A 26,849-nucleotide genomic window follows, 5' to 3' on the forward strand; every position below is an offset into this window, starting at 1 on the left:
GTGGTAGGTTTAAGTCAGGGAGACTAAAAAAGTAGCATCTTGATGAAGCAGGAAAAGTAGCTCTTTTCTATCAATCTGACTTCACACCAGTTTAGATGAAAAAATCCCCAACTTTTCAAAACGAGTCTCTAACTATGAATGAATTTATTTCCTTGAATTTGCATATGTACCTAGCTGACAAAACCTATGAAGAATAGCCAAGTCAAGCTATACCTAAAGCACTGTTTATGTTTCAGCCACTTGCCAACCTCTATGGAGTTCATCCTTTCTACATGTGTGTAGAAGCAGACTCCAATGCCCATGGTGTTCTCCTTCTGAACTCCAATGCACAAGGTAAAAAGATGTATGGGTTCCCTATACGGGCAGAATATAGAAAGATGGTAAATTAGTAAATATAAAAAACTGTTTTACTGATTGCTTTTTCAATGTGGTACAAATATGAGTGACTGTTCTAACTGAAGTTCCAGGAATTACTATAAGGTTTTCATAGGGATGCCATTAGAATGACTGTTTGACAAGGTAAAGTATTTTCAGCAAAATATATGATTATTTATTTTTCTTTTTAAAATAGATGCACACACAGGGAAAGGTGAAGGTAGAAGAAATTTCCTCTGGGATTGGCATAACTGAATCAAATCAATTTAGGTTAGCCTTACATTCTGTCTGTGGAGAATAGTTTCATGTGTTGCCATGGTCACCTTACAGTATTAATCCAGTAGTATAATTTCAGAAAAGGGGAATCTTCACTGAGTCTATAAAATCAGTTTCCCCTGGCAGGCAATGACTTCCAATAAGAAGATTAAAATAGCATAGAGGAACCCTAAACACAAGCTTGTGGTTTCTTTTTATATAAACGAAACTGAGACAAATGGATCTGCGCAACCTACTCTGTGTAGGGTTCTGTGATTTATTGCTGCACAGTGCCAACCTGAAAGCAGAGATTACAGAAACACTGGGCAACTGCTAGTCTATGTACAGGTCCTGTTTGCTCATCAAACTGTACCCACAAGGTGTCAGGTCGTGACTTGAAGCTGTAGCCATCTCTCCCTGGGGAAATATTTATGCACAGCACAGCCCAGCACGCATACACCTACGGCAGTATAGGACAGGACAGGAGAGTTCAGTTGGAAGGGACCTACAGTGCTAAAGTGTATTATTAAGGTCATTGTCCAAATGCCTCTTCAACACTGACAGGCTTGGGGCATCAACCACCTCTCCAGGAAGCCTGTCCCAGGGTGTGGCCACCCTTTTGGTAAAGAAATGTTTCCTAATGTCAAGTCTGAACCACGCCTGGTGCAGGTTTGGACTATTCCTATGAGTAGTGCAGAGCTGGTTTGTACTGAGAACCTGTTTTTTTCCTTCCAGATGTTTCTCTGAGTCCAAACCCATCTTTAACTTTCCGCACTATTGGAGGGATCCTTGACTTCTATGTCTTCCTTGGACCGACTCCCGAAAATGTTGTTCAGCAATACACAGAGGTTAGTAGAAAAGTGCCTATGTCACATGGAGCAGTGCTTTGCAATGAACTCCCGTCAGTATCTGGTAGAATCAGCCGGCAGTGCAGCCAGGGCTTTGTCCTGAGCTGTTCATACAGTCCGTAGCTTCGGGTCTGTGGGCAACCTGGTGGGTGCTCAAGTGTGTGCGGACAGTCTGTCTGAGTGCAGCAGGCTGGCCGGGCTGGGTGCTCAGTGCATATCTCCAGCCTGTCCTACCGCATTGACAGCATGAATGCATTGAAAGGTTGCAATGATTAGAAAGAAATTTCTCCAAGCTTACTCTTCTCCAGGCTGTGGTAGATTTGTGGTCTTCACTACAACACTGTAACTGTGCTTCGACACTGTGAACAGAGAAAACAAACTAGGCAGAGCACAGATGGGAATATTTGGGAACTTTACATCTGCTGGACTTCAGAGATGTTGCATGAACTTCAAAGGCTTCAAGCCTCTATTTGCCAGCGGAATTGCTTGTTGATTTTGAAGCCATCAGCCCGTTTTTGCTAATGAAACCCCATGTAATTGCATTGGAGGGCACAGACATGAAAAAACATATACTGCTGTCTCACAGAGCATAACTACTTGCTTTCCAATTGCCCAATGTTTCCAAAGAACTGAGACTACACATGCAAATAGCTGTTCTGGGAGTGTACATGCAATTCTTATCCAGCAAGGGCCGCCCAGAAAAAAAGTAGCAGGTAACATGTTCCTCCTGCTCGCCAAATGCCAGGTGATGTATTAACTGGGCCCTTGCACGCAAAATTGCCACCTCAGAACCGAGCTCTGTAGATAAAGAAACCAGTGCCAAGCCGAAAGAGGATGGAGCAAAGCTGAGAAGGGCACGTCACTGTGAGAAGGGTGTGCAGATGTTGGGGATTAAGGTGCAACTGGAGGTGCTGAGCAGCCCGGAGCCGGGCATCCCGGAGCCGGGCATCCCAAAGCTGGGCATCCCGGAGCTGGGCATCCCAAAGCTGGGCATGCCGGAGCTGGGCATCCCGGAGCCGGGCATCCCAAAGCTGGGCATCCCGGAGCTGGGCATCCCAAAGCCGGGCATCCCGGAGCTGGGCATCCCAAAGCTGGGCATCCCCAGCTTGCAGGAAGGTTTGCGTGTGCTCTGCCTTCCCCTCCGCCACCCCACCAAGGGGCCTGAGCTCTGATTCTCAGCAAACATTTTGTCTTTCCTGGCTTTTTAAAGCCTTCATTTCCTGTGCTTGTCTTCTTTTAAAGTGTCTGAAAAGGGAACAGAAGTATTGTGGTTTGGACTGAGGGAAAAAGAGGATTTAGGCCAGAAAGAAAGTATTGCTGGGTTCTGTTCTGGTGATAGAAGGGAGAAGAAGCCTTGCTCATGATGCTGTTTTGGGAAGGCTGGAGCCTCCCCAGGGTGGTGGGCTCTGCTAGACCTTCCCTTTCCAAGCAGAGGTTCAGGTGTGCCTCCCAGAGAGGTGCAAGGCTGCATCCCGGAGCGACTGCTCTGTTGCTCAGAGGTTTCCAGCTCACTCTGCATGTCCTCCCCACCAGCCGCTTATGACCCCAGTGCCACAGGCCAACCAGCAAACCAGTTCTTGAACTTACACATTGGCAATCCAACAACAAAAAAACCCACAAAGAAAGAAAGAACAAGTACAGTGACTCTCCCCCTCGCTGCAGCCTTGATCCCTGCGATGAAAGCAGGTATTTCAGGGGAGTCTCTGTGGCAACGCGATGGAGATTAGAGCCATCCCTGTCTCTTTTCAAAGTCTTTCGCTGGTGTTTGAAGGCAGCATTTCTGTGGCTTAGCAGGTGGCCAGCAGCTGAAAATAAAATGAGAGCGTTCTCACTCCCCAGCTGATGGGTACTGGCAGTTCACTTTCCACCCCTGCCTCTCTGGAAATGGAGCTGGAGTGAAGAAAACAAGGTGAAGGGGAGCCGGTGGGTGTCTCCCAACCCGACATGTCACATGCCAGGACAAAAAATTCCCTGTTCTGTATTCCTCAAGCTTGCGCTCAGCTCTCTAGGGAATCTTAAAGAATGCATGGTAGCAATTTCACCGTGAAATAATAACTTCTTCAGTAAACATCCTGAAATTCCCAGATTGCAAATGCTACAATTACCATATTATTAGTCTCTAGGGTAATGATTTGACTTTTATGTACAGGATATGTGGGAAGGTGAAGAGGACAGAAAATACTTGATTTTTCAGTTGTATTTTCTGTCACACCAAGAGGACTCTCCCATGCAGTCATTGTCACACCCTGGGGAAGGAGAGGGGGTGGAAAGGAGCAGTGTGACTGATGTCTGCAAGGCGCTGCTCAGCAGCACCCCTCAGTGAATTCAGCTGTTTGCACGGGTCTCCTCTGGGAAGTGGTGTTTTGGGAGCACCCAGCTGCAGGGGACTGTGGTAGGGCCAGGCTGCTCTGCTGCAATGAGCTGCTTGGGAGAACAGCACCCATCTCCTGCCTGTGCAAACATCTGCCCAAAATAGCTGCACGGGGCTTTTTGCAAGGACCACCCATTGCATCCTCTCCAGGATGGCCTCAGTGGCGCTGCAGGGTGGCCAGGTGTCAGCTGGTGCATGGCTGTTGAAAGCAAGGGGGCTGTGTCCACAGCAAAGTGCTCCACACCTTCCTCAAACATTTTGTGCTGTTGCCTTCAAGTGCTGCTTCAAGACCTGAGCAACCCCCCGGCCCCTGCCACGCTTGTTTCTGTGAAAGATTTCAGAGCTTAGCTCTGCTCAGTACTTTTATGCAGTTCCCTCCAAATGAGGCAGTTACGACAGCATTGTAATGAAGCTCTTTACTGGGTCTCTGGAGTATGCAAGCTTTTTCCGTGCACCTCACCAGGTTGCTGCCAGCACCCAGGGGTGGCCCACGGGCTCTTGCCCAGAGCCACGGCTGCGTGACCAGCTGAGGGCAGGCAGGCTATGCCAAGAGCGGTGCTCCCTGCGTGGTGATCAGGGATGATTGCTGCTGCCCTGCCAGGGCCACCTCTCTGTGCATCCTCAGGGCAAGGTCAGGTGGCAGCAAAAGCTGTGGTGGCTCTGGGTGCCAGCCTGGCCCAGGCTGATCTGCTTTAAATGGGCTCCCAGAGCGATGCAGAGTGGGAAGTGAGCAGGGGACTGGATGCTGGCACCTCTCTTCCCCCTCTGCTGTCTTGCGTGGAGCAGAGATGGGCTGTAGGGTGCATCCTGCCAGCGGCACCACAGCCCTAGAGCAGTGATGGCAGTGACAGGGCATGTGCTGGGCATTGTGCAATGGGAAGGAGAAATCTCCATCCCGATTCTTCTGCTCCCTCGTGTCCCTGAGCCCAGCTGCGAGGAGCACTGCTCCTGACACATCAGACAGGGTCCTGTCACAGCTATATATGTATTTGACAGTAATCACACTTTTCTCCTGCCTCACAGAAGAGGTCTGGTGGGCAGAACAGTTATATAACAGAAACCTCACTTTTTATGGCAAACGCCTCGGTTTGCAGGGGGATAGGAAAAAGTGGCAATAAGCTGAAGAACTCGGCCATTGAGCCGAGCCTAGCTGAGGGTCTATGGCCAGACCTAATGCCAGGCTACCATTGCCAAGTCCACCAATGGCGTTCCAAGACAGAGCAACAGTGCGTAGCAGTCGTGTGTGAGCTCCATAACAAAACACTCAGGAAAGTAGTAACTCAACAAATGGACATTTAACAGCTGTTGGGTTGAGTGAAGGCCATGAATTTATTACAAATTATCCAATGATAAGCTTTAAGAGAGCATACTGCACGTCTCCTGATTCTGTTTTGAAAGCAAATTGCTGCTTACTTCTTCCTTACAGAACCGTAGGATAGTTCTGGGTGGAAGGGACCTCAGGAGGTCTCTAGTCCAGCCCTCTATTTGAGAGGCAACATGAGGAACCTGTTTGTACCTAGAGTTTATCACAGATGATTCAGTAAGAGTCTTGCAGTTGAATTCTTGGGTTCCCCAAGAAAGACTAAGCAGCTAGTAAGTGTTTGTGCAGCAAAGAACAAGGTTTGAAGACCTTGGGATTGAAAGTCCTTAAAATTTTTAAATTCCTGAGGTTGTGAGCATCCTTTTAATGGTTCAGCAGTTGCAGAGCCTTTCTTCTTGTGCTCCTAAAACAAAGTTCAGCTTCTGTGCATAGACTTTGAGTGAAGGTTACCCCCTGCCTGCCTAGGTGCTCACAGTACTCACATGCCTGCTGCAGCCACAGGGGATGAGCTGGATAAAGTATCTGGGCCACGGGAGCACCTGTGTCATTTGGATAGTTGTGTGACTATCCAAACACACTATTTCTGCGTCTAAATCCAGGGCATTAGCCCACTTGGACTTTTATAGTTTCCTCCTAAAATTCTTCCTTAAAGAAAGGAAGTTTAAGCAAATGTCAAGCTTCAAGAGTCATTTTATATGGCTAATTAAGGTGCAAGATTAGCAATCTTTCATGGTGAGCCCCCGTACCTGCATTCCTTTGTAAGCATGGGAACTCGGTTCCTTTGTAAGCATGGGAAAGAGTATCTCTCTCTACAGGTTCTGCGACCTATAGGACATAACTCTTCAGCCATCTCTCTCACATCGAAGTCTTTGGTCATGGTGTTAATAGAATAGGATCCTGGTTTACTATATGGCATTTTAAACTTAGTTGGTAACCTTGATGCTCATAGTAATGATGTTCTTTGTCCCATAACCCAACACAGGGGAAAGTGAATAACCGATCACCTGGGCACAGATTTTAGCTGCTAGGTATACATGTTTTCACTGAACTTTGTTCTTGCTACTAAACGCTTCTAGGTTAGCTCCTAGATTCATCAGGTCTCAGGTGCATCTGAAAAAAGGGGAAAAAATTATGTAAAGCCAAGTTATGTAAACCTGGAAAAACTAATTTATTAAACACCAGGAGCTATTTCAAAACTAAGTGCAGGAGGAATTGTGGAACAGAAAATAGGATTATTTTTTTCCCCCCACTTCTGTACTACTGTATCTTCCCATTTATTTTTCTCAGTTTGGATACCCCATATGTTTGCTGCTTCTGCATTTCTCATGTTTTCCTCCCTCAGTTCCCCTGCCATACCTCATTTACCTTTTCTGATTCTATGGAGTCAATTTTGCCAGGCAGGCTTTCTCTGCCTACTGCATTTTATGATCATTTGTATGCAGAATGCAATCTATATGAATTAACTGGATCCTAAATATATATCAAATCCAACATGAGTTTTCAGGTTTGCAAAATTACATCCCTGCCTCTGCTGATCCATCTGTGAGTAGGTACCATATGTCAGTTACTTTATAAGGAAGCTTCAGGGGGATCCATTAGAGAGCGTCCGCAGCATAATTAGAAAAAAGAACATTTGTTTCCCCAGCTGCCCTGTTTTCATCCTTCCTCTTCAGATGTTTTGCTGATTTCAATTAAGCTTACCATAGATGCAGAGGCCTGGTGAACCTGGGGAACTAATTGCTTTAAAACTTAATATCTTGCTTGCAAGGTAGATTTTCTTCAGTTGGTTCAGCTGCAATCCCGAACATCCTCCAGGAATGCTGCCATGAAATACTGCCTTGCCATGGGGCAGCTCTGCAGTTCGCAGGTGGGACAGCACTGTCATGTAAGGGTGAGCAGCTGAACCTCAGCAAATGCCAGCTCTGGGGACGTGCCTTTTGGGAAGGACCCTGGCTGGCATGCTGGTGGCTACACTTCCACCTCCAGCCCCACTGGCATCCTCCTGGGTGCTCAATAGAAGCAAATCCCCATCCAGCTCTTGAACTACATTGTGTTGGCAATGTCCCAGGCTGACTGTCCTCCCCAGCCGGGAGTGACCCAGAATATCGCAGGACCCAGAGCAGGGCTGCCCAGCGGTTCCTGCTGCCTCTGCCCAGGGGGGTCCCCCCCACGGTGGTCCCCGTTTCCCAGCCCGCTCACAGGGAGGCAGCGGATGCCACGCAGACATCCTGCCAGGGCACGGGGCTCTGTGTTCAGATGAAGCATTAATATTTATCAGCTGGTTTTCCCTCTTCCTCTTGTCCAAGGGGAGAAGCCTGTGCAAAAACCGTTTTATTTCATTAGGGAGTTCTTTTGTTTTGGTCTGTCTTTTAAACCTTGTTTGTAGAGGTCAGTCTCTGTTTACAGTAGAGAAAGCAAGGGCAAAAAATGCATCTGCTTTAGGAACACAAAGGGGTGGGCTTCACAGAGCTCATCTTGCAGCCTTGGCTGGTCTAAAACAAGCTCTGCTGCTGCCTTAGATGAATTTGTCCTTAATATGGTGAGTGCAGTTGTGACGGAGGAGCAGACTTCTTGCCCTGAGGCTTGCCGTGCCCTGCTGGACACCTCAGTGGCAGCTCACCGGGTGTCTAGGAGATCGTCCTGAGCCACATTCAGCTCTCCATGGGAAACCCCAGCAGAGCTTGAAAGATGGTCTGGGGGACCAGGTCTATCCACACAAGCTGGAAATAACTAATGGCACGTGTAACCAGACGAGACTGCACTGTGGTGGCAACAGCATGTCTCTGCTCACCGCCCCCCGCCATGGTAGGGACCGCCTAGGGTCTTTCCTGGCAAGGGTGCAGTGGCGTGCAGTGAAGCCTAATTGCAGCTGCGTCATGAGGATGCTGCTGATAGCTGCTCTTGCTTCCTCTGAAGGGCTTAGCCTCCAGCTAAGTTGGAGGTAAAGCAGGTGTTGAGGAGGATGAAGAGAGTTAAGCCTGGTGGAATGGGACAAGTAGTAGGCATACAGGGCAGCTGTGCTGCTCAGCTGGAGCATCCCTCCTGGAGGGACTCAAACCATCAATTTCACCAGTTGTTCTGGCTTCCTCCTGCTTTTCCTGAGGTGAGACAGCAGTATCCCAACAAGCAAAAGCACATTGTAGCCACATTTGTAATTCCTAGTGCTTAAAATTTGCCTGTCTGTCCACAAGCCATTCTCATTAGGAAGCAGTTTACCCTGTTGGGGTGCATTAAAACACCCTCTGCTTTTCCCCACTTCTCTCTTGCATCTGTTTTTCTGACTGGTACAGTTTACACATCCCACCAGCTCTAGCATCTGTGACGTATTTTAGAGAAATTTCAAGTTCAGCATTGCTTTCCCAGGTCAGATCCTTACTTCCCATAGGAAGATGTGCCTTTAGGCATTGCGATCTCTGGAGAGCTTAGCAACGCGATAGATACAGAGTGCCAGGAGTGCCGTGTCTTATTTAGTTAAAGTAGATGGGGTTTAGCTGCCAATATGCAAGTTTTCTTCTTTTTCATTTCTTAGCGTAATTACCGAACTATGGAGCTCCACAAGGAAATAAAGGAGAAACAGTTACTTAACCAAAGGGAGTCAATAGCTACAACTGATTAATAAGCCACGGGTGCTTACTAGCGACTGGATTTTCATGTATTGCCTGCAAGGATGTTAGAAATACTGGTCAAAGGCTTGTTTTATGGGATCTGACTGCTGGAGCAAGGATTTCGAGAGACTTCCCCCAGAAAACACCACACCAGTGTTTGCTAACGAGGCATTGCTGGATTTCTGCTTATTTCCAGAACAGGCACGTTGTGGTTGCTCGCTGCTTGTCCAAGGTTACCAGAGCAGCTCTCACCAGGGGAAGCAGAGCAGGATGCCTCAGTCTCCTGTGCTCTCAATCGAGTTTCCTCATGCAATTTACAGCTGGATTATGTGGAGCCAGTGGAAATAAAATATTTATAAAACCATATTTGACTCATTACCTCATGTTTCAGTTGAGAATTTGTGGACCGAACAGTAAGTCTGACCTTGAAGAGGTTTGTCAATGCCTGGCAAGGCATTGCTGTTGGCCAGCAATAAGAGCAGTGGGTCATAAGTAGCAGAATTTCATCAGAGTGGTGTGTAAATATAATTAAAACTTCAGCAAGCTCAAATAAACATCAGACTCTGGATGAGTTAGTTCAGCTGGATGTGGCAAGAGCTGGTGTTGCTGTGCAGCATCAGGGATTTGCCTGCTGTTGACCAAAGGGTTAGTGGCCTCGGCATGGGTCAGGCAGCGCAAGGCTCCACGCTGGGTTTCTGCCAGCGGGCACCATGTGAGTGAAGGCACATGCTACTGTGTGGAGGCTGAGGCCTCAGCGAGACCCATGTTTAATGTTAGCCTGGGTTTCATATGCCGTGTCTTCCACTGGGGCGTTCTTAGAAGTGATGCTCAGTGTGGGTGACACTCAGGGCCTCTGCTAAGGACAAGGGTCTGCCAGAAGAAGCACTTTTTTGAAGCCAGGCACGCTGTACAGGCAGCCGTTCTGAGAAAGGAAAGGGCATTTCTTGGGTATGTGATACTTGTGCCCTGATCTTCATGACTTAAGTGAGCTGGGAGCCTCTCCTGGTGGTTCAGAATAACTTCTTTTCATCTCACCCTTTGCATTTCTGTATTCCTCATCCCTGCTGTAGGCCATTGGACGTCCACACATGCCTGCCTACTGGTCTCTGGGATTTCATCTGTCCCGATGGGGTTATGGCAGCATTGATGTTTTAAAGAAAACTGTCGATCGCATGCACTACTATGATATCCCATATGTAAGTATGATTTTTTTCACTGTGTATGCTAGTTTTGCAATCCAAAGGGAGATGAATAAAACTGTAATAGAGGAAAAGCAATTATCCTAGAAAGAGAATTGTAGAATGAAAGATTACTCATAATCTTATGTAGTGGTTTTGCATGTAATATCTTTATAATGCTTAAAAGACCATTTAAAGCGGGCTTTGAACATGAGGTTTAAATGCTGCTCTTGCTGCATAGCAGGCAATTCTGGTGTGGATTTACTGTTATGCAGTAAGAGGTGCTAGCATTTAAAAAATAAATTATGGTACTTCATGTCGCTGCTGAACAGTTGTTAAACTAGGACTTCAACGTTTCCTTTTTGTCCATTGCTACCATGTAAGTTTATAGGAGCTGAATTTGACCTGACAATTATTTATTATTATTATAGCCAATCTCTTCGGTTTCATTTCATACATTACCTTTTAGAAATGCAGTTGCATACATTCTGATTTTGTGTATCAAATACTTAAATCATAGAATAGTTTGGGTTGGAAGGAACCTTTAAAAGTCACCTATTCCAACCTCCCTGCAATGAGCAGGGCCATCTTCAACTAGATCATGTCGCTCAGAGTCCTGTCCTACCTGACCTTAAATGTTTCCAGGGATGGGGCATCTACCAAGTCACTGGGCAACCTGTTCCTGTGTTTCACCACCCTCATCATGAAAAAATTCTTCCTTATATCTAGTTCGAATCTACCTTCCTTGTTTAAAACCATTACTCCTTGTCCTATCACAACAGGCCCTACTAAAAAGCCTGTCAACAACTCCAACTCTCTCAGCTTTTCCTCATAGGAGAGGTGTTCCACCCCTCTGATCATTTTTGTGGCCCTCCTCTAGAGCTGCTCCAACAGGAGCTCCTGCTCTTGCTCTTTCTTTTGCTGAGGACTCCAGAGCTGGACGAAGTACTCATATAATGTTTACTTTAAAAATGTTTAGGATGTCCAACATCTTGATATTGACTACATGGAACGTCGCCTGGACTTCACCTATGATAAAGTGAATTATGCAGGTCTGCCAGAGTATATCCAACAGCTGAAGAAGGAAGGAATGCATAATGTCGTGATTCTGGTAAATTAACAATGTTGCTAATTATTTCTCCATTTATAAGAACTATTTACAGCATTGTGTTCATAGTAGTATCTAGGTGCTAAGGCATGCATGCTATTGTAGCAGGTTTTCCATTTTTGTCATTTGTTGAGAAGAGCTGAAAAACAATTTTTCCACAAATTTCACATGTAAATGTGTTGCATTTATCAGATTTCTGTGTACCAACACCCTCTCTATACCATAACATTAATTCTCTTTCACTTTTTCACACTCAGTTATAAGAAATTTTGCCTCTGTTCACAGCTGAGTTGAGGTAGGATTGCTTTCATGCTATTCTTTTCCCGAAAATGAACAAATGAGTTTATTATACACCAAAAATAGCTAAATAATGGATAAAAAAAATTATTCGTAATCATTCTGGAATGTTAGAAACTACAATCCACATTGCCTTATACTTACTTTTTATCTAAACTAATGTAAAAGACATTTTTTTGCATGAAAATTTGTTGAAAATGTGTTGAACCTGTAACCAAAATTGATGTATGATCAAAGGAATTAATTTGGGCAGGTGAGAAAATGGGAGTTTTCCATCTTCCACCATCAATTTTCCCAACAAAGTTTGCTGTTTCTCTCCAGCAAGTCCCTATACAAGTCCTTGTGCCGAAATTACTCTTTTGTCACAATAGCTAAGTGCAGGCCAGTGGTGGCAAGGGATTTGGAAACCGATTAAATGGAAATTTAAATTAAAAAAATACAGAAATTAAGAAATAAATAAAAGTTCTTGATAAATGTGTGAGACCTTGCTCTTGAGGGTCCCCCATCAGTGCAGTACTAGGGGGGCAGCAGGCTGGGGCAGTCACACTGCCTGGGGAGGACTGGGGTGGGAAGGCTCAGGAGTACCGGGAGCCAGAGCAGTGCCTGCAGGGTGTGAAGCGTTGCTGCTGAGAGGAGAGGCATAGTTTGCTCTTTATAGCCACTAGGACAGGATAAGAAGAAAAGTGCTTTAAATTTCAGCGGAAAAGCTTGAAGGCAGACATTAGGATAAAGCTGCCTGTCTGCAAGCGAGCGGAGCAGGGCGCCTGCTGCCCTGGGGCCAGGGTTCCCTCTCTGGGCTGGTGCTGCAAACATGTCCAACAGATGCATCAGGGATGGCTCAGGCTGAGCTGACCTATAGGGGAAGAAGGAGGACACAATCCCACAGAGTCCCTCTCAGGACTTTTTGCTGTCGTTGTGGTCTTCTATTTTCCAGTCTAAATAGTCAGCACCTTTCTTTTGGGTGCTACTATTCTTACTTACCTCAAACTGCCAGCTTCTCATCCTTCTACTTTCTTTCTTGATAGACTTAATTTGAACAAGTGTATTCTCCCTTAGCCTTTTTTGCTAGGCTAAACAAACTGAAGTATTTTATTCGCTTTTTATCAGGTGAGGTCTTTAGATCTCATTCTAGTAGCTGTCCCCGACGTGTGCCCCAGTTTGAATGCATTTACCTGTGTAGCATGTAACTGGAATTCACAGCACTCCAGGCGATGCCCCCACGGTGTCTGGAGAATGGCAGAAATATTTCCTTCTTGCTGTTAAAAATTGTCTCATAAGACAAAGCCCTGCATCACTTTTACCTACATTATATTGGTGGCTCATACTTGTAAAGAGACTAAATAATCCATCTGAATCATAACGGAGAGGCCACTAATGTTTGGGCCCTAAGATGATACAGTCTTTTTATAACGAGGGCCATGTTCCTCATCTTGTCAAAGGCTTGTGGGAAGAGAGCCTAAATAGCAGAATCCTCAATTGTAGGACAGTTCCCTTTTCACTTGTGGTGTATTAACTGAAGATAACCAAGAGCTACTGCAGTTGCATCATCTAAAAATCACATTATCTTGTCAAATAGATAGATTTAGTCAGAAGTGCCTCCCTTCCTTATGTTTTCCTCCACAATTTGTTTTAAAGTTTAGCGTATGACTTAGGATGGACTAAGCAGCACCACAGGTATCCATATCAGCATTTTCTTTTTAAAATACCACAGGTATCCATATCATCATTTTCTTTTTAAAATACAGTTATGAGGTTTACTGTTCTTCAGTCTGCTGTGGGTTTTCTGGTAGTTTCGTTAAAAGTACTGGCTCTGTATTTATTATTGGTCTAATCTTCACTTTGTCGTACTATAATTGCATTTGCTGCTATGAATCTCAAACAAAACCCCACAGCCCAAGTGATCAATCACATATTGATAATGGAAATAGCAGCCTATATAGTGAGCACTGTTTGCCAGCAATCTGTCCTCAAAGATACATTCCTATGATGGTCCCAGTTCTTCTGCAGCTGTAAATCATGAACAGCTCCAGAGTGCAGCTGTGAAAACAGTTTCCATCAGTGAACATCCAAGGCATGGAGTTTAAACAGTAACAGATTACTAAGTCACTCTGATAGGGCACAACTTCAAGACAAAAATAGTCCAAAATTAACTGGATACATCATTGTAAATAACTAACAAAGTGGTAGATGAGCATGTGTGCTGCCAGGACTGAGTGCTTTTTCCAAATATTAGGCAGTTTAGGCTCCCTATATCCTCAGTACCTCTCTAAGAAGTATCTAATCTCTTAGAGCCATAACATGAAATACCACCTGCCTGTTTATTGGTTTGCCTCAAAAAAGTTTGCAAGACATGTATATATCAGCAAAATGCCATGAGTTCGGGGTAGCTTTTCCCATGCACACTCTTGCCCTTCGGTAAATACATGGTAGTCACCCCTTAATCATCAAAGCTAAGATGCTTCCTGTTGTTTTGCACTTGCTGCTGGGTAAGAAGCTACAGGCAAGCAGTCACGGTTTAGTGGATGAGCTACATTATCTTCTTACTTGTGAGTTTAACTTCAACAACATTTTTAAAGCCCTTTCAGTTTCTCAGATGGCACGTGCTAGAGCAGTGTAAGGAGCTGTTGCTGTATAAATATGGCTGTTAGGCAGATGCAAGGAATATAACAATTCTTAATTCATGAAATGAGCTAATGGGAATTCAGATAGGAATTCCTTCTTTCCTCCTTCCACTAACCTGTAACTAAGGACTGACTTCTACTCTAGTTCTTTAGATAAGCTTGTGAAAAAGCTGATCCAGTTTGTCCTTAATTTTTTCAAAGCTAACAGGAAATATAGGTTGCACTGGTAGTGAAGCTTTTTATTTTCACTTCATTAAAGTTGCTGAAATTTCTGTCAAACTCCAACTGTTAGCATTCTTTAGTGATGTAAGGCATTCCTGTAAGTTGAGTCATGAGCTGGAACAGTATGAAGGGTTTCATTCCCAAGTGATGGCAAAGTCATGCTAACTGCAATCGAGGCAAGTGTAGCCTAGTTTGATACCGAAAGAGCAATTTTCTATTTACATTCCCTTTGAGTACTGACAGTAATGAGTGAGTTCCCCAAGTGTAGCAGATTGTTGTCTCCCTCATGATGACTTCAGGAAATGGGCTCTGATCGCAGTCACTTAGTGTCACGTAAAACCTCCAGTAAACGGACTTAGGGGAGATGGGTTCAGTCCACCTTGTCTCAGACCGCTATGGTCACAAGCAAAACGCAGATCCTGACAGCCAGCAGTGTTAATACTGGTTACCTGCCTGAGGATGGGACCCTGAGCTCTGTTGTGCCACCACTGCTGGGGTGGCTGATTCCACTTCCATCAGGAAGTCCAGTCCCCGTGCTTGCCACTAATGCTGAGAGCCCTCCGTGCCTATGGCCACCTTGGTAGTAGCGTGGTCCCATTACGGGAATCTCTAAATGCAGTCCTTCAGCACTTCTCTCTCCTGATTTCTTTCAGAGGCCACCTCCATTTAAGGGAAATTTTGTCTAAGAGTGTCAGTACTTGGTTATCATTATTACGCTGAAAAATGTGCATGCTTCAGCTGAGTCAGAACAAATGCATTCTTTAGAAACAAAAGAAGTTCTAAAAGTAACAGTGACTACAATGTAAAATAATAAATGTTATTACTGAAGAGGAGCTTTAATAAAAGACCTGGTATACCTTCCATTAAATCACACTAAAAATAGAAACAGCTCAGAATGACATGAGTGACAAATTACTTAAAAGTCAATAGCAACATGGTCATGATTCAAAATAATGTTTGATAGCTTTAACATTTTAAAGTCCAGCTCTATGAGCTGTACAGGCTAAAATTTCCAGACATGAGTTTTTATGGATGTGCATCAAAATCTCTCTTTGGGGCTATAGGTAGAAGTGTGTCAGTCTAGGTAAGCGCTGGGTGACCCTGGGTCTCAGGACAGTCAGTTGGAGTTAAGGATGCTCAGCACCTCCTCTCCAAGAGCTGCTGAAAAGATGAGTTGGGGAAGATTTAAGAGACCTCAGCTTCCCCACAAACAACACGTGAATGCATGGGAGGGTTTTGTTCTCTTTAGGATGATAGTAAACCTGCATAATGTATTAGATTTATGCACTGGGATAACCTTTCAGCTGAAAGAAACTAGAAATTTGGATTAGGAGTAGCTAATTAAGATGACTTCTTCCAGCCTTCAAGTCCCTTGAGAGACATCTTTTCCACAATTATAAGATAATTATTGCAGATGGACAGTTTTCTCTTTTCCAAAGCTGAATTATAAAACAAGTTAAAAATGCAATGGACACTTATATTCTTTATGGAGGTGACACTGGGGCTAGATAGTTGAACAGAATTTTGCACTTAAGGTAGGGATTTAGCAGGGGATTTTGTTTGTGAGGCATGGAAGAGTATACTTTCTTCACCAGGGCTTTGCTATCAGAGGGCTTACGAGTAAATCAGGCAATTATTTCAGGTATTAAAATGAGCTATAAAACATGCCTTTAAAGAAATTTACCATTTGGGGGATCAGATACTTTTTGTTCTTAAGAAGTTTATTAGTTAGACTTCTATCACATTTTAATTAAAGTTCACTTAAATTATTGCACAAGCTATAAGTGAATGGAAGAATTGTTTCAGTGGTGTTTTTCTCCATTGTGTTTCATAACGGAAAGGTTTTGCCTTAAGCAGAACCTGAGGGAATCACACTTTCCAAAAGAAAAGTAAAGATATCCCTTCTTCTAAATGGCTGCTATCTTCCTCTGTTCTGAATAACACAAAGCAGATAGGTGCTCCCAATTAGGGACATCTCACAGAGCTCACTTACCTCCTTTTAGTTCCAGCTGGCTGCTGAGCAGAGTTGAATAGTTTCTCCTCATTCGCTGGCATCTCAAAGTATTCCTAACTTGATGCATTACTGGCATGGTACCCCACCATCTTCCCCAGGAGTGGATTGGGCTCCCTTTGGATGAGTTTGGTGGCTACCAATGGCCATCCTGAGGCAGAGAAGCTGGTTTGTGTTAACACTGCTGACAGCAATGTGAGGTGGTGATCACCACAAGCACTGAAAGGGGCAGCAGGGACAAGCTATGGGGTGTAAAATGCTGTGGTTTTCACACTGGGGAGAATAGAGACATATAGCCCCGCAGGCATGCGTGAGTTGGGTTACTCCGCACCAGACTGGAGTAAAACACCCTTGTCTGACATTGGATCTGAAGGGCAGGCAAACGAGGTGCTTCTGAGGTTGGATGTGTCCCAACTTCAAGCCCCTTGAGAAGTTTTAGTTATTCCAGCGTTGAGCTGCTGATGCTGGAGCAGCTGGAGTGAGGATTGCCTTGGAGGAAACCCAGAGGTGTCCAAGCATGGGAATGCCCAGCGCTGCAGCCTGCTCTGCCCAGCAGAGACCTCAGCAGGGGGGAAAGTAAAAACTAGTTCTTCTCCAAAGTCATTTGAACATAGAATGACTCATATCACTTTTGCCTTATACAAGAAATACTCATGCCGTATCTTTAATGTCTTTTCCTAAATTATTATGTGCTCTCAACTCTTACTAAATTTTAATGCTGTTTTCTTCCAATATTATTGTAATCTGCATTATGAATATAATCAATTTTTTTCCAAAAAATACAAGTAGAAAAGTAGTTGTTACCACTGGGATTTTGATAATGGAAGCGTGATCATCATTTTCAGGACCCTTTCATAACTAAGGACGAAGAACCAGGCACTTACAGGCCTTATGATCTCGGAGAAGAAATGGGAGTCTGGGTGAACAACTCTGATGGCGTAACTCCTGCTGTTGGAAAGGTTGGTTTATTAAATTCTTTCATGCATTTGGTCTAGTGCTGCTTCAAAGTGAGGAAGCAGCTGTGTAACAGAAATGAGAGGATAACCAGGAATTGTACCTGTGAACTCTAGGCCTGGCCGCCTGGAGACTCGGTATTTCCTGACTACACCAACCCCAGGACAGTTGAGTGGTGGACCCAGATGTGCCTGGAGTTTAAGGATGTCCTTGACTATGATGGGATCTGGATTGTAAGTCTCATTATATTTGCCCTCCCTTCTTAAAAAAAAAAAAAAAAAAAAAAAAAAAGAGGCTTTTAACATGTATCTTACTCTCTTTATTAAAGGATATGAATGAACCATCCAATTTCTTAAGAGGCCAGTATCCTGGATGTGCTGTTAATGATATCAATAACCCTCCTTATGTTCCTAGTAAGTAAAGGCTCCTTGACAATCTTTTTTTTTTTTTTTTTTAAAAAAAATAATCTTGGATAGGCTTAGAAAAAAATCTCAGAATTTTTTTCTTAAAAAAGAATTCCATCCTCTCTTTTACCATCTTTCCCTGTCTGTTCTGTGTGTTCAGTTGCATATTTGTTCAAGACTCCACTAGCTCAGCTTTGGTGAAGTATCAAACATAAGCCACTTTCCTCTTTCACTGGGGCTGCCTTGTAACAGGACTAGAAAAACATCCTTCCCTGCCGTTCTCTGAGCAACTGGTCTGCATCAAAGAAAGTGCAAGATACTGTATACTATAACTCAGCTATGGATTTATGGAAGGAGTAACCCTTCTGCCTCACCATCACCACTGCTGGTCCCAAAGATGGCCAGCCTCTGCCTTTTCCACAAACCATGACAAGGAAGATGGCATCTCCTTGATGCCTTAATTCAATATCTTTTGTTTCTCTTAGGAAAGAAATTTTCATCATCTTAATAGAAATGGGCTAAAAATATTTTTTTTAAATGCCCAAGCCTATGGGAGACTGATAGGAATGGGAATACCTCTTCCAGTAGCTGCATTAATGACATGCACATTCTTTCCCAGGAAGCTATGAGTACTTATACTTAGTGCCAGTGGTCCTGGAAATTAATCCAGCCAACATTTCCCCAGGAAAGCCCAGCTTGCCCCAACAATGTTAATATGCAACAGGAAGTTGATACATAAATGAATTATTGACAGTGAAGTATGGGAAATGACCCCTTGTTCCCTTCAGGCTGTTGTACTGTCATGTGAATTCTTCATTTTATTTATTAAGTCTCATTTCTTCTCAGTTCAAATGCAAGAGAAACATATACATAACAAAAGCATGACAAAATATTATTAAAAGATTGTAGATTACTGAAACTAGAAGCAGAGCTTTTAATTATGATTTTGGTATTTTCTCTCTTTGCGGGGAAACCGCTGGTTGTAACTCTTGTATACTGGCCCCATGGCTCTTGTCATTGACCAAAGCCAGGAAGTGGTGAGACATTTCCACCTTTGCCTTAAGTTACCGCATTTTTGTCAGCATTCAGAGCTTCAAAAAAAGGTGTGAGACTTTGGGGGAGACGGCCAAAACAACTGAGCTTCCTTTGCCCTCACAAATAAATGACTGAGTGACAGACCCGTAAAGAGGCTTCTGAGCCACAAAGCTGAGTTTTGTGGCAGCTAGTGTTGAAGTCTGAGCCGTTATAGAGGAGTCAGACTTGGAGACCTATATATCTACATGATGAGTAAGGATAATGAGGGATGCTGAAGACAGGTGTGTTTTGAGCCCAGTTTCTCTGGCTTGCTCCTCCTTATGCGCATATGCACCTACTTCTGTTTGTAGCTCACAGTGTCAGAATTGTATCATAGAATGGTTCGGGTTGGAAGAGACCTTAAAGATCATCTTAATCCAACCCCCCTGCCATGGGCAGGGACACCTGCCACTAGACCAGGTTGCTCCAAGCCCCATCCAGCCTGGCCTGGAACACTGCCAGGGATGGGGCAGCCACAGCTGCTCCGAGAAACCAGTGCCAGGGGCTCACCACCCTCATAGTGTAGAATTTCTTCCTAATTATCAATCTAAATCTACCCTCTTCCAGTTTAAAGCTATTCCCTTTTTCCTATCACTACATTCCCTTGTAATTCTCCAGCTTTCTTGTAGGCCCTCTTTAGGTACTGGAAGGCTGCTATAAAGTATCTCTGGAGACCAGTGTTGGTCTTTCTTCTGCAGACGGGAGCCTAAGGCATGTTTTCCAAGGTGTAGAAGATCTGCTTTCAACCAGTGTTTAAGGCCTATCTTTTACATTCCACTTTATGCCAACACTGAGCACGCCCTTGGCTGTCCAAGCCCTTGACTGGTGCAGGTGTGAGGTGTGACTTAGGCTGCTTAGTCCAACAGGACATTAGGACCTTCCTGGGATTGGCAGGGGTTCGGGAGCTTACTGTTGTCCTTTAGGTGACTGAATCGATGCAAGCCCCAGTCACCGTGCCTCAGTCTTTTTGACCATGTAGCCTCCAGACTCCTGAACTACATTATAACCATGATTACAGGTAACCATGGCTTGAACTTCCACAACCAGATGTCCTTCAAGTCATTTTTCCGTAAGACACTTTATACTGAAGATTAATATGCAATTGTAAAATAATTGGTATTACTGAGGCAGAATGTGAAATACTCAGAATAAGAATGAAGCACGAAAATACTACTCGTGGCAGCATTTTCTTTCATGTCCCAACTTAACTTTATGGGGCTAAGAATTAATTGCCACTGGGACATTAAGTGTGACTTTCCTCAGAACCTTAGTGCCTTCAAAGCCGTATCAGTCACAGTTACTTGAAAATTGCCTATAAATTACATTATTTCTGACGCAGACCAGTCACACTGGAGCCTTTGTGTCTGAAGATTTGAACACCAGGATACCAGCTGTGGTAGCACAGCAGAGCAGAGAGGCTAATGGGGTTTCAGGTACAGAGAAATGCACTTTGTAGTAATGAACTGCAGACACAAAGTGCAATTAGGCAGTGAGATTGCTTGCTCATGGAGGAATATTTACAATAACACGTGCACCTAATTAAGAATGCAGAAGAACATTTGAGAAGCTACCTTCTTTCTTTTTTTGAGAAGATTTTATAACATTTTCAACTCCATCTCTAAAATTAAATACATTGTATAAACCAAACATCTGACCTGACCAATTCCTGCTGAATTTCACATGACATTTTCATGGAGGCTACCTGCAGAGGATGAGAATCACATTTTCTGCATCAAATGGGCTTTGCCAGCATCTCCTTAACATGAGATCAAAAAACCAGGCAGCACCTGTGCAGCCAGTTTGTGCCTCATGTTTCCCCTTGGCTCAGCTAAACCAGCGCTGCACCAGCAATATCAGGGCTACCCCTGACTATTACTGAAGGCAAAAAGCTGCTGCTGCCTCCACTGCCTGTGACCTGCAGACAGAGAGAGTTACGAGATAACCCATCCGCGTGTGGATATACCCCTTATAATCTGTCCTTGCTCTCTTCTTGCAGCCTATCGGGCCACAGCAGGTGGCACCCTGTGGACTGCTGCACCTCACGCTTTTTCCTCCCCTGCACACCTCCGACACTCATCACTCACATTGCTGCTTGGTGCCGTGCCATCAGCCCTGCTGTCTTCTAGTCCTAGATGGCTCAGGGGAAAACAGGGGCCAGAGCTGAGCTTAGGTGTGAATTTTACCATGACAGGGCAGAATCGTGTTGCCTATCTACATCTGCAGCTGAGTGATATGCAAACTGAGGTCTTGTGATTTCATACAACCATACAAGTTCCTCGGGCATCTGAATTTCTGGGTTTGTTCTTTTTTTTTCTTTCTTTTTTTCCCCAATGTTTTTGCTCTTAAGCAGAATTTGTCACTATGTACAAGGATATGTAGGTGTATCCTTAATTCAGCAATGTAGAGATTTTCTTTCGGGCTATTACTTACTCGATACCTTATACCTGTACAGATGTTTTGAATTATTTGACATATAAATTGGAATTAATGAGCAGTGTTTACTCTGTCCTCTAACTCTCCTGAGGACACTTGTGGTTGTCTGCCAGCAGATATTCATGGCTACATGCCAATCTCTAATCAGTGAAAGGTCCGGCACTGCTTCAGCTTTTCCTTCTCCCAAATCCTTTGGTGTTTTTACCCCTAAATGTGTAGAAATATGAAGAGATTTGAATTGTGATGTATATAATTTTACAGTGTTTTTTGTCATCCTCAGGCATTTCTGATCGTTCCCTGGCACAAAAGACATTGTGTCCCGACTCCAAGACTTACCTAGGAGAGCATTATAACACACACTCTCTCTTTGGCTGGTCACAGACAGCACCAACTTTCCAGTAAGTTTTCTAAGTATTTTTAAGCAGATTTTTAAGCAAGTGGTTGAAGTACATTTTTAAAGCCATTGATGTTACCTGGGAAATCTGTAATAGCATCTAATAAGAAACAGCCCCGTGCTTCGATTTACTCCTTGTCATCTAGTAAGAAGCTTTCAGAAAAGAGAATCTTGGAAGAAGAAACAGAATCTTTTCTGATTCTACTTTTCTTAGTTAAAATCAGGATCTGCTCGTAGGGCCTAACCCTTCAGCTGCTGCTTTTGTATACCTAGAGCAAGACGTTCCTATCCTCCGATGGAGGTGCTCATGTGCAGCTGCTGCAGAAGCAGCCGCGTGTGGCATCAGGGGAATTTTCCCACCCCTTTGCTACTGTGGCCCAAGCAGTAGAGTTTCCATCACTGCTGGTGAAGGACAACTGCGCAGCTCCCCTGGCTGCTTCTGGAGTTGCCTGTGGTTCTTGGCAGGCAGCGTCTTGCATTTTGGCTTGGGGCTCAGTCGGTGCAAGAGGGCAGAGCTGCATTGCAGTACAGTTGCTGTGGGCTACTGTAAAACTCATTTTGCAGCTGGGAAGCGCTTAAACTAGCTGATGCAGGCAGACTGTTGCTGTGAAGCTGGAGTGACAGTGGAAAGCTAGCTGTGGGATTAAATCAAATGGGCAAATTATGCCTTTTCCAGCAGAGACTGAGCTAAAAAACAGACGAAGTTTAATACCGTGATGTAAGTGCCAAAGCAGGGGTCCTTGTGCTGGCTTATTTCAGTATTTAGCACTCTGTTTTCAGCAGTTGTATTGTGATAGCATCCAGAGGACATGGCTAAGTGAGCCTACTTACGGTGTTGATGCACTTGTATTTTATATGCCAAGCCTGGGGGAGGGGAAGCCCTGGGTAAAAGCCAGCAGCGGTTTGCCAGCTTTTGTGGGCCTGGCTGAAGAGCAGTCCAGCTTTCAAGAAAAGCAGAAAGCCCTCGAACCCTAGACCTCGCTGGCCACCCAGCCCAGCTAGGACGCATGGGACTTAGCATGGATTTTGGACTCCTACACCCCAATCTCAGCAAAGATCTTCCCATCGCTCGTCTCTCCACCAGGATTTGTCCTCTGCACACTGGGGTCCTCATAACCACACATTGTCTTGGTAACACTGTTCGAATAGAGACTTCGGAATTGTTTATCTACTTGAGCTGTCTTTTTAGTTTTATTCAGGCTCTGTGCCAGCCAAGGCAATTGCCTGAGAGAGACCCTATGAATTTAGCAGGAAGAGCTCTGTGTGCTGGCACATCTGCCTCAGCCCCTTCAGCCGCACGCTGTCCTGACTGCATTAATTCGGACCAATGCCGTTGGGATGGTGACTGCTGCATGGCTCCTTGCAGCCCCCCCCCAAGGCTGGGCAAACCTGCCCCATTCCTGCAGCACTTGCTTCCAGGGCTCCTTCCAAAAGAAAAGCATGTTTTGCTCCACAAAATGTAGGGTCCTTCAAGGCTGGAACACCACCAAAAGCAAAGGCCAGATTCACTGCATAGCTGGGAAACTTTGGTGAAGGATTTTTCATACATATTCTTTTGGATTTCTCAAACATATTTCTTTTCAAGGCTGGTTGTATACCATTTCTGCATTGGCTTTTCACAAACAATATACTAAATCAAATTACTGACAGGAATATTTAGTAACCAGCATCAATTGCAGGATATTGGCTGAAAACGAATGACAAATTCATAATCATATAAAAAACAATTCTAAGAATTATTCTAATGCAGCCAGAGAATAGGAAATGTGTTATCTGACCCATGTCAAATGGCTTGAATTTGGATACATGAGCTAGCAGCAATCAGCTTGTGCGTAGCATAACACCAAGAGTTATTTGCACATGATATTCTGTAAATAATTTCAATCAACAAATACATTTGACAGTGTTAGGACCTGTTCAGCAGTGCTTCACAACAGACCAAAATTTATTCAATAAATTACTTGTTGCAAATTGTTTACGCAGCTCTGGGTCATAGTTGAGTTGACCCGATGTTGCCCTCATTAGCACCTGCATCTGCAAATGGAGCCAAAGACTTGTGCTGCCCAGCTAGAGGAAAGGACTCATGACATCCATGAAAGGGCTCCAAAATGTCATTTATACAAAGTGCATGGAGTCTTGTGTGGCTATGGGGTCCAGCAGTGCACCTACAACCCAGAACCAGCAGGTCCTGCATGGTTCAAGAATCGCACCTCTTGCTGCATATGGCCCATATGGTTAGTATGTCTAGGCTTGCACGAAAGCTGTTGGGTTTTTTGCTGCAGAAACAAACGCTGAAGCACTTTGAAGGCTCTGTGCCATTACAGAACCAATACTGAATATTGGCCATTATGAATACAGGTCAAAGAGCTCTTCATCAAATTCATTAAGGAAATGGGGGTGGATGGCGAACAACATGATTAATATCTCACGCTAGAGAATATTGCCCAGAGAATTTATGTTGTGTTGCCTAAATCATATAAAATCAGAGATGAATTTAAGTTCCTGCAATATATAATATTGCAATATCCTATGTTGAGGAATTTTGCAATGGATTTGATAATAAGGCATGTTGCACTTCCTTGATTTTCTGGTGATGGAGCAAAATTATTTCAAGAGGCAAGGAAAAATTCATTACACCACTAATTCTGTAGTGAAACCTCATATATCAAACAACGACAGGAAAACAGAGGAAATATTACATGGATGGAGTGACGTTTTGAATTATTACATTTCTGCTTTCTATATTGATTTTTTCTTAAAATGTTCAGGTATGGTTTGGATATATATTTTTTTTTTTACTCTTAATTCAATTCCAGGATATTAGAACCTTATTTGCCAATACAAATCTCTAAATAAATCCTATATTGAAAAAAATACATATTATACTAGGTTTTAGGAACCTGTAGGGCACTAACTAGAATGTACTAACACAGAAAGGAAATTATGTTTCAACTTTTCAGTTTGAGACATGGTTGAGAATAAATTAAACACAAATTATTTTTTAGGAAAACTAAAAATACCTGAAACAAATTGTTTTGTGGATCAGATATATTTTAATCTTTTGGTCACTGAGTAAACCTTCCCATTATTTGCAGTTTTGCGTCCACATTTTCATGTGACTCAGGATGACAACAATACACCCTGTACGGGGTCTGGCTGAGCCCCGCAGCAGCCCCCGCAGCGCTGTGCTTGCGTTGGTAGCGAGAAAGGCGGTGCCAACACACCAGGGTTTGGCTGCTGCTGAGCACCAAGGCTGCCTCTCCAACATCCCACCCCTACCAGCAGGCTGGGGGTGGGCAAGATCTCGGGAGGGGTCAGAGCTGGGACAGCTGACCCAGTGGCCAGAGGGATATTCCATACCGTATGACATCTGCTCAGATATGAAAGCTAAGAGAAAGGAGGAGGAAGGGGGCACATTTGTTATTTATGATGTTTGTGTTCCGGAGCAACCAGTATGTGTACTGAAGCCCTGCTTCCCGGGAAGTGGCCGAACGTCGCCTGCGGATGGGAAGTAGAGAATAACAGCTTTTGTTTTTCTTCACTTCCACGTGCGCAACTTTTGCTTTTGCTTCATTAAACCACCTTTATCTTGACCCACAAGGTCTTTTTCATCTTAGTTTCTCCCCCTGCCACGTTCTGCAGAAGGGAGTGATAGAGCAGCTTGGTGGGCACCTGGCGTCCAGCCTTGGACAACCCACCACACCCCCCTTTGGATAAAATTGTGCCTGAAAGCTCGTGTTGATCATGTGACCCCTTCAGTTACCATTCTTATTTTCAATGTTGTTGTTGCATTTCTTCACAGTGTTGCCCAGCAGGCAACTGGAAAACGAGCATTCGTCTTGAGTCGGTCTACATTTGTTGGCAGCGGGAAGTATGGAGGTCACTGGCTGGGTGACAACTTCTCTCGGTGGAAGGACATGCACCAGTCAGTCATTGGAATCCTGGAATTCAACCTCTTTGGCATTCCCTTCGTAAGTCCGGTGCCCTTCAGGGAGCTGCTCTCTCATACACAATATCACTTTAAATTAACTCAAATGTTTTCTGAAATAAGCTGCTTGAGATGGCCAGCAGTAACGGCCTCCACAGCATAAGGAACTGCAGATTAAAAAAAGCTAAATGTCATCAATCTTGGCTGGCTGAAGAGAAACAAAAATAGCACAGTTAGATTCAGATTAAATCACTGCATGCCATCCAAACCCAATCTCTTTATATTATGTATTCTATCATTGAGGTCCCTTCATGTATTTCTGGTTTTGCAAGCTGGGCTGAAGAATTTGTAGTTATTGAAATGCAGTCAGATCTTCCACAGTGATGTTAATACTCTAGGAGCCAGTACAACCTCAGTCCTGGCAAAATCCGTATCGTTATGGAGCATTCTTATAAAGTCACCGGAAATAGATATCTCTTTCTGGAAATAATTTTTATTTTTAAACTTGTAGTTTCTCAGTTTTGGGCCTCAGTCACAATCACAAACGCTTATCCAACGATTTTATTTTTTCTTTAGATTGGTGCTGATATCTGTGGGTTTAACTATAACACTACGTACGAACTCTGCTTGCGCTGGATGCAGCTTGGCTCTTTCTATCCATTTTCCAGAAATCACAATGCAGAGGGAAACAGCGTAAGTAGATGAAGTTACGCAAAGCTGTAATCTATGACTGTGGTAACGATGATGGGGATTTATATTACCTTCTCAGAAATTAACCTGCCATTCTCGGGTAAACTGGAGTGGTGGGTGAAAAGGAATGCTGCACCAAGAGCTGGAATTACACAGTGACGTGTAAGTTTTTCCCATCCATAATGTAAAAATGGCATAGAAGTGCTGAAAAACACATAGCATCTAACATCTGAAAGCCATGCAGAAATATGTGCCGTGTACTTTGAATGACAGAAAATGGTCTTCCCACACTGCTGGTAAGACTCATCCCCTCCATCTTTTACCAAATGAAGGCCTGATTTTATTTAAGAGCTAGTAAGTATCACCACATCTTCCTACTCCCTTGTTCAGTACATTTTTTGTTTCAGTACTTCTGTATCTATAATAGATATTTCAGGAAGGGAAGAGAGGTTTTAAACACCATCCTTGCTGTTTAAGAGCAAGTTTCAGACAAACGTCACAGTCAGAAAGTCCAGACAAACATGTGAGAACTCCAAGGAGAGCCAGCAATAGTGACAACATTATCAGCCAAGAAGCAACAAAGACTAAAAAAAGCCACTGAGCCCACGAGAAGAATGAAAACATGCAGTCTCTGTCCAGACTCATGCCCTGGCTTCGACTTAGCATAAAGTCCTTTCAAAACTTGTCACAGATAGAAAGAAGTATCAGGTTGTTTCTAACTATGAACAATTTGAAGGTCTTGCAGCCTTTGTTAAGTACA

The 26,849-nt window shown here is 44.0% G+C and overlaps 1 protein-coding gene across 1 annotated transcript in view; it reads left to right on the forward strand.

Annotated features, from left to right (window-relative positions):
• Window positions 1–26,849, forward strand: part of LOC101912408 (sucrase-isomaltase, intestinal-like) — a 61,874-nt gene that overhangs the window by 15,448 nt on the left and 19,577 nt on the right. The window contains exons 6-15 of the mRNA XM_055807579.1: window positions 237–333; window positions 1,366–1,478; window positions 9,846–9,971; window positions 10,933–11,064; window positions 17,058–17,171; window positions 17,283–17,399; window positions 17,495–17,579; window positions 21,358–21,475; window positions 25,274–25,442; window positions 25,976–26,092. Of these exons, the coding sequence (XP_055663554.1) occupies window positions 237–333; window positions 1,366–1,478; window positions 9,846–9,971; window positions 10,933–11,064; window positions 17,058–17,171; window positions 17,283–17,399; window positions 17,495–17,579; window positions 21,358–21,475; window positions 25,274–25,442; window positions 25,976–26,092 (1,188 nt within the window). The remainder of the gene's footprint in view (window positions 1–236; window positions 334–1,365; window positions 1,479–9,845; window positions 9,972–10,932; window positions 11,065–17,057; window positions 17,172–17,282; window positions 17,400–17,494; window positions 17,580–21,357; window positions 21,476–25,273; window positions 25,443–25,975; window positions 26,093–26,849) is intronic.

This window comes from Falco peregrinus, chromosome 6 (assembly GCF_023634155.1).
Source record: "Falco peregrinus isolate bFalPer1 chromosome 6, bFalPer1.pri, whole genome shotgun sequence".
In the NCBI taxonomy this organism is placed as follows: domain Eukaryota; kingdom Metazoa; phylum Chordata; class Aves; order Falconiformes; family Falconidae; genus Falco; species Falco peregrinus.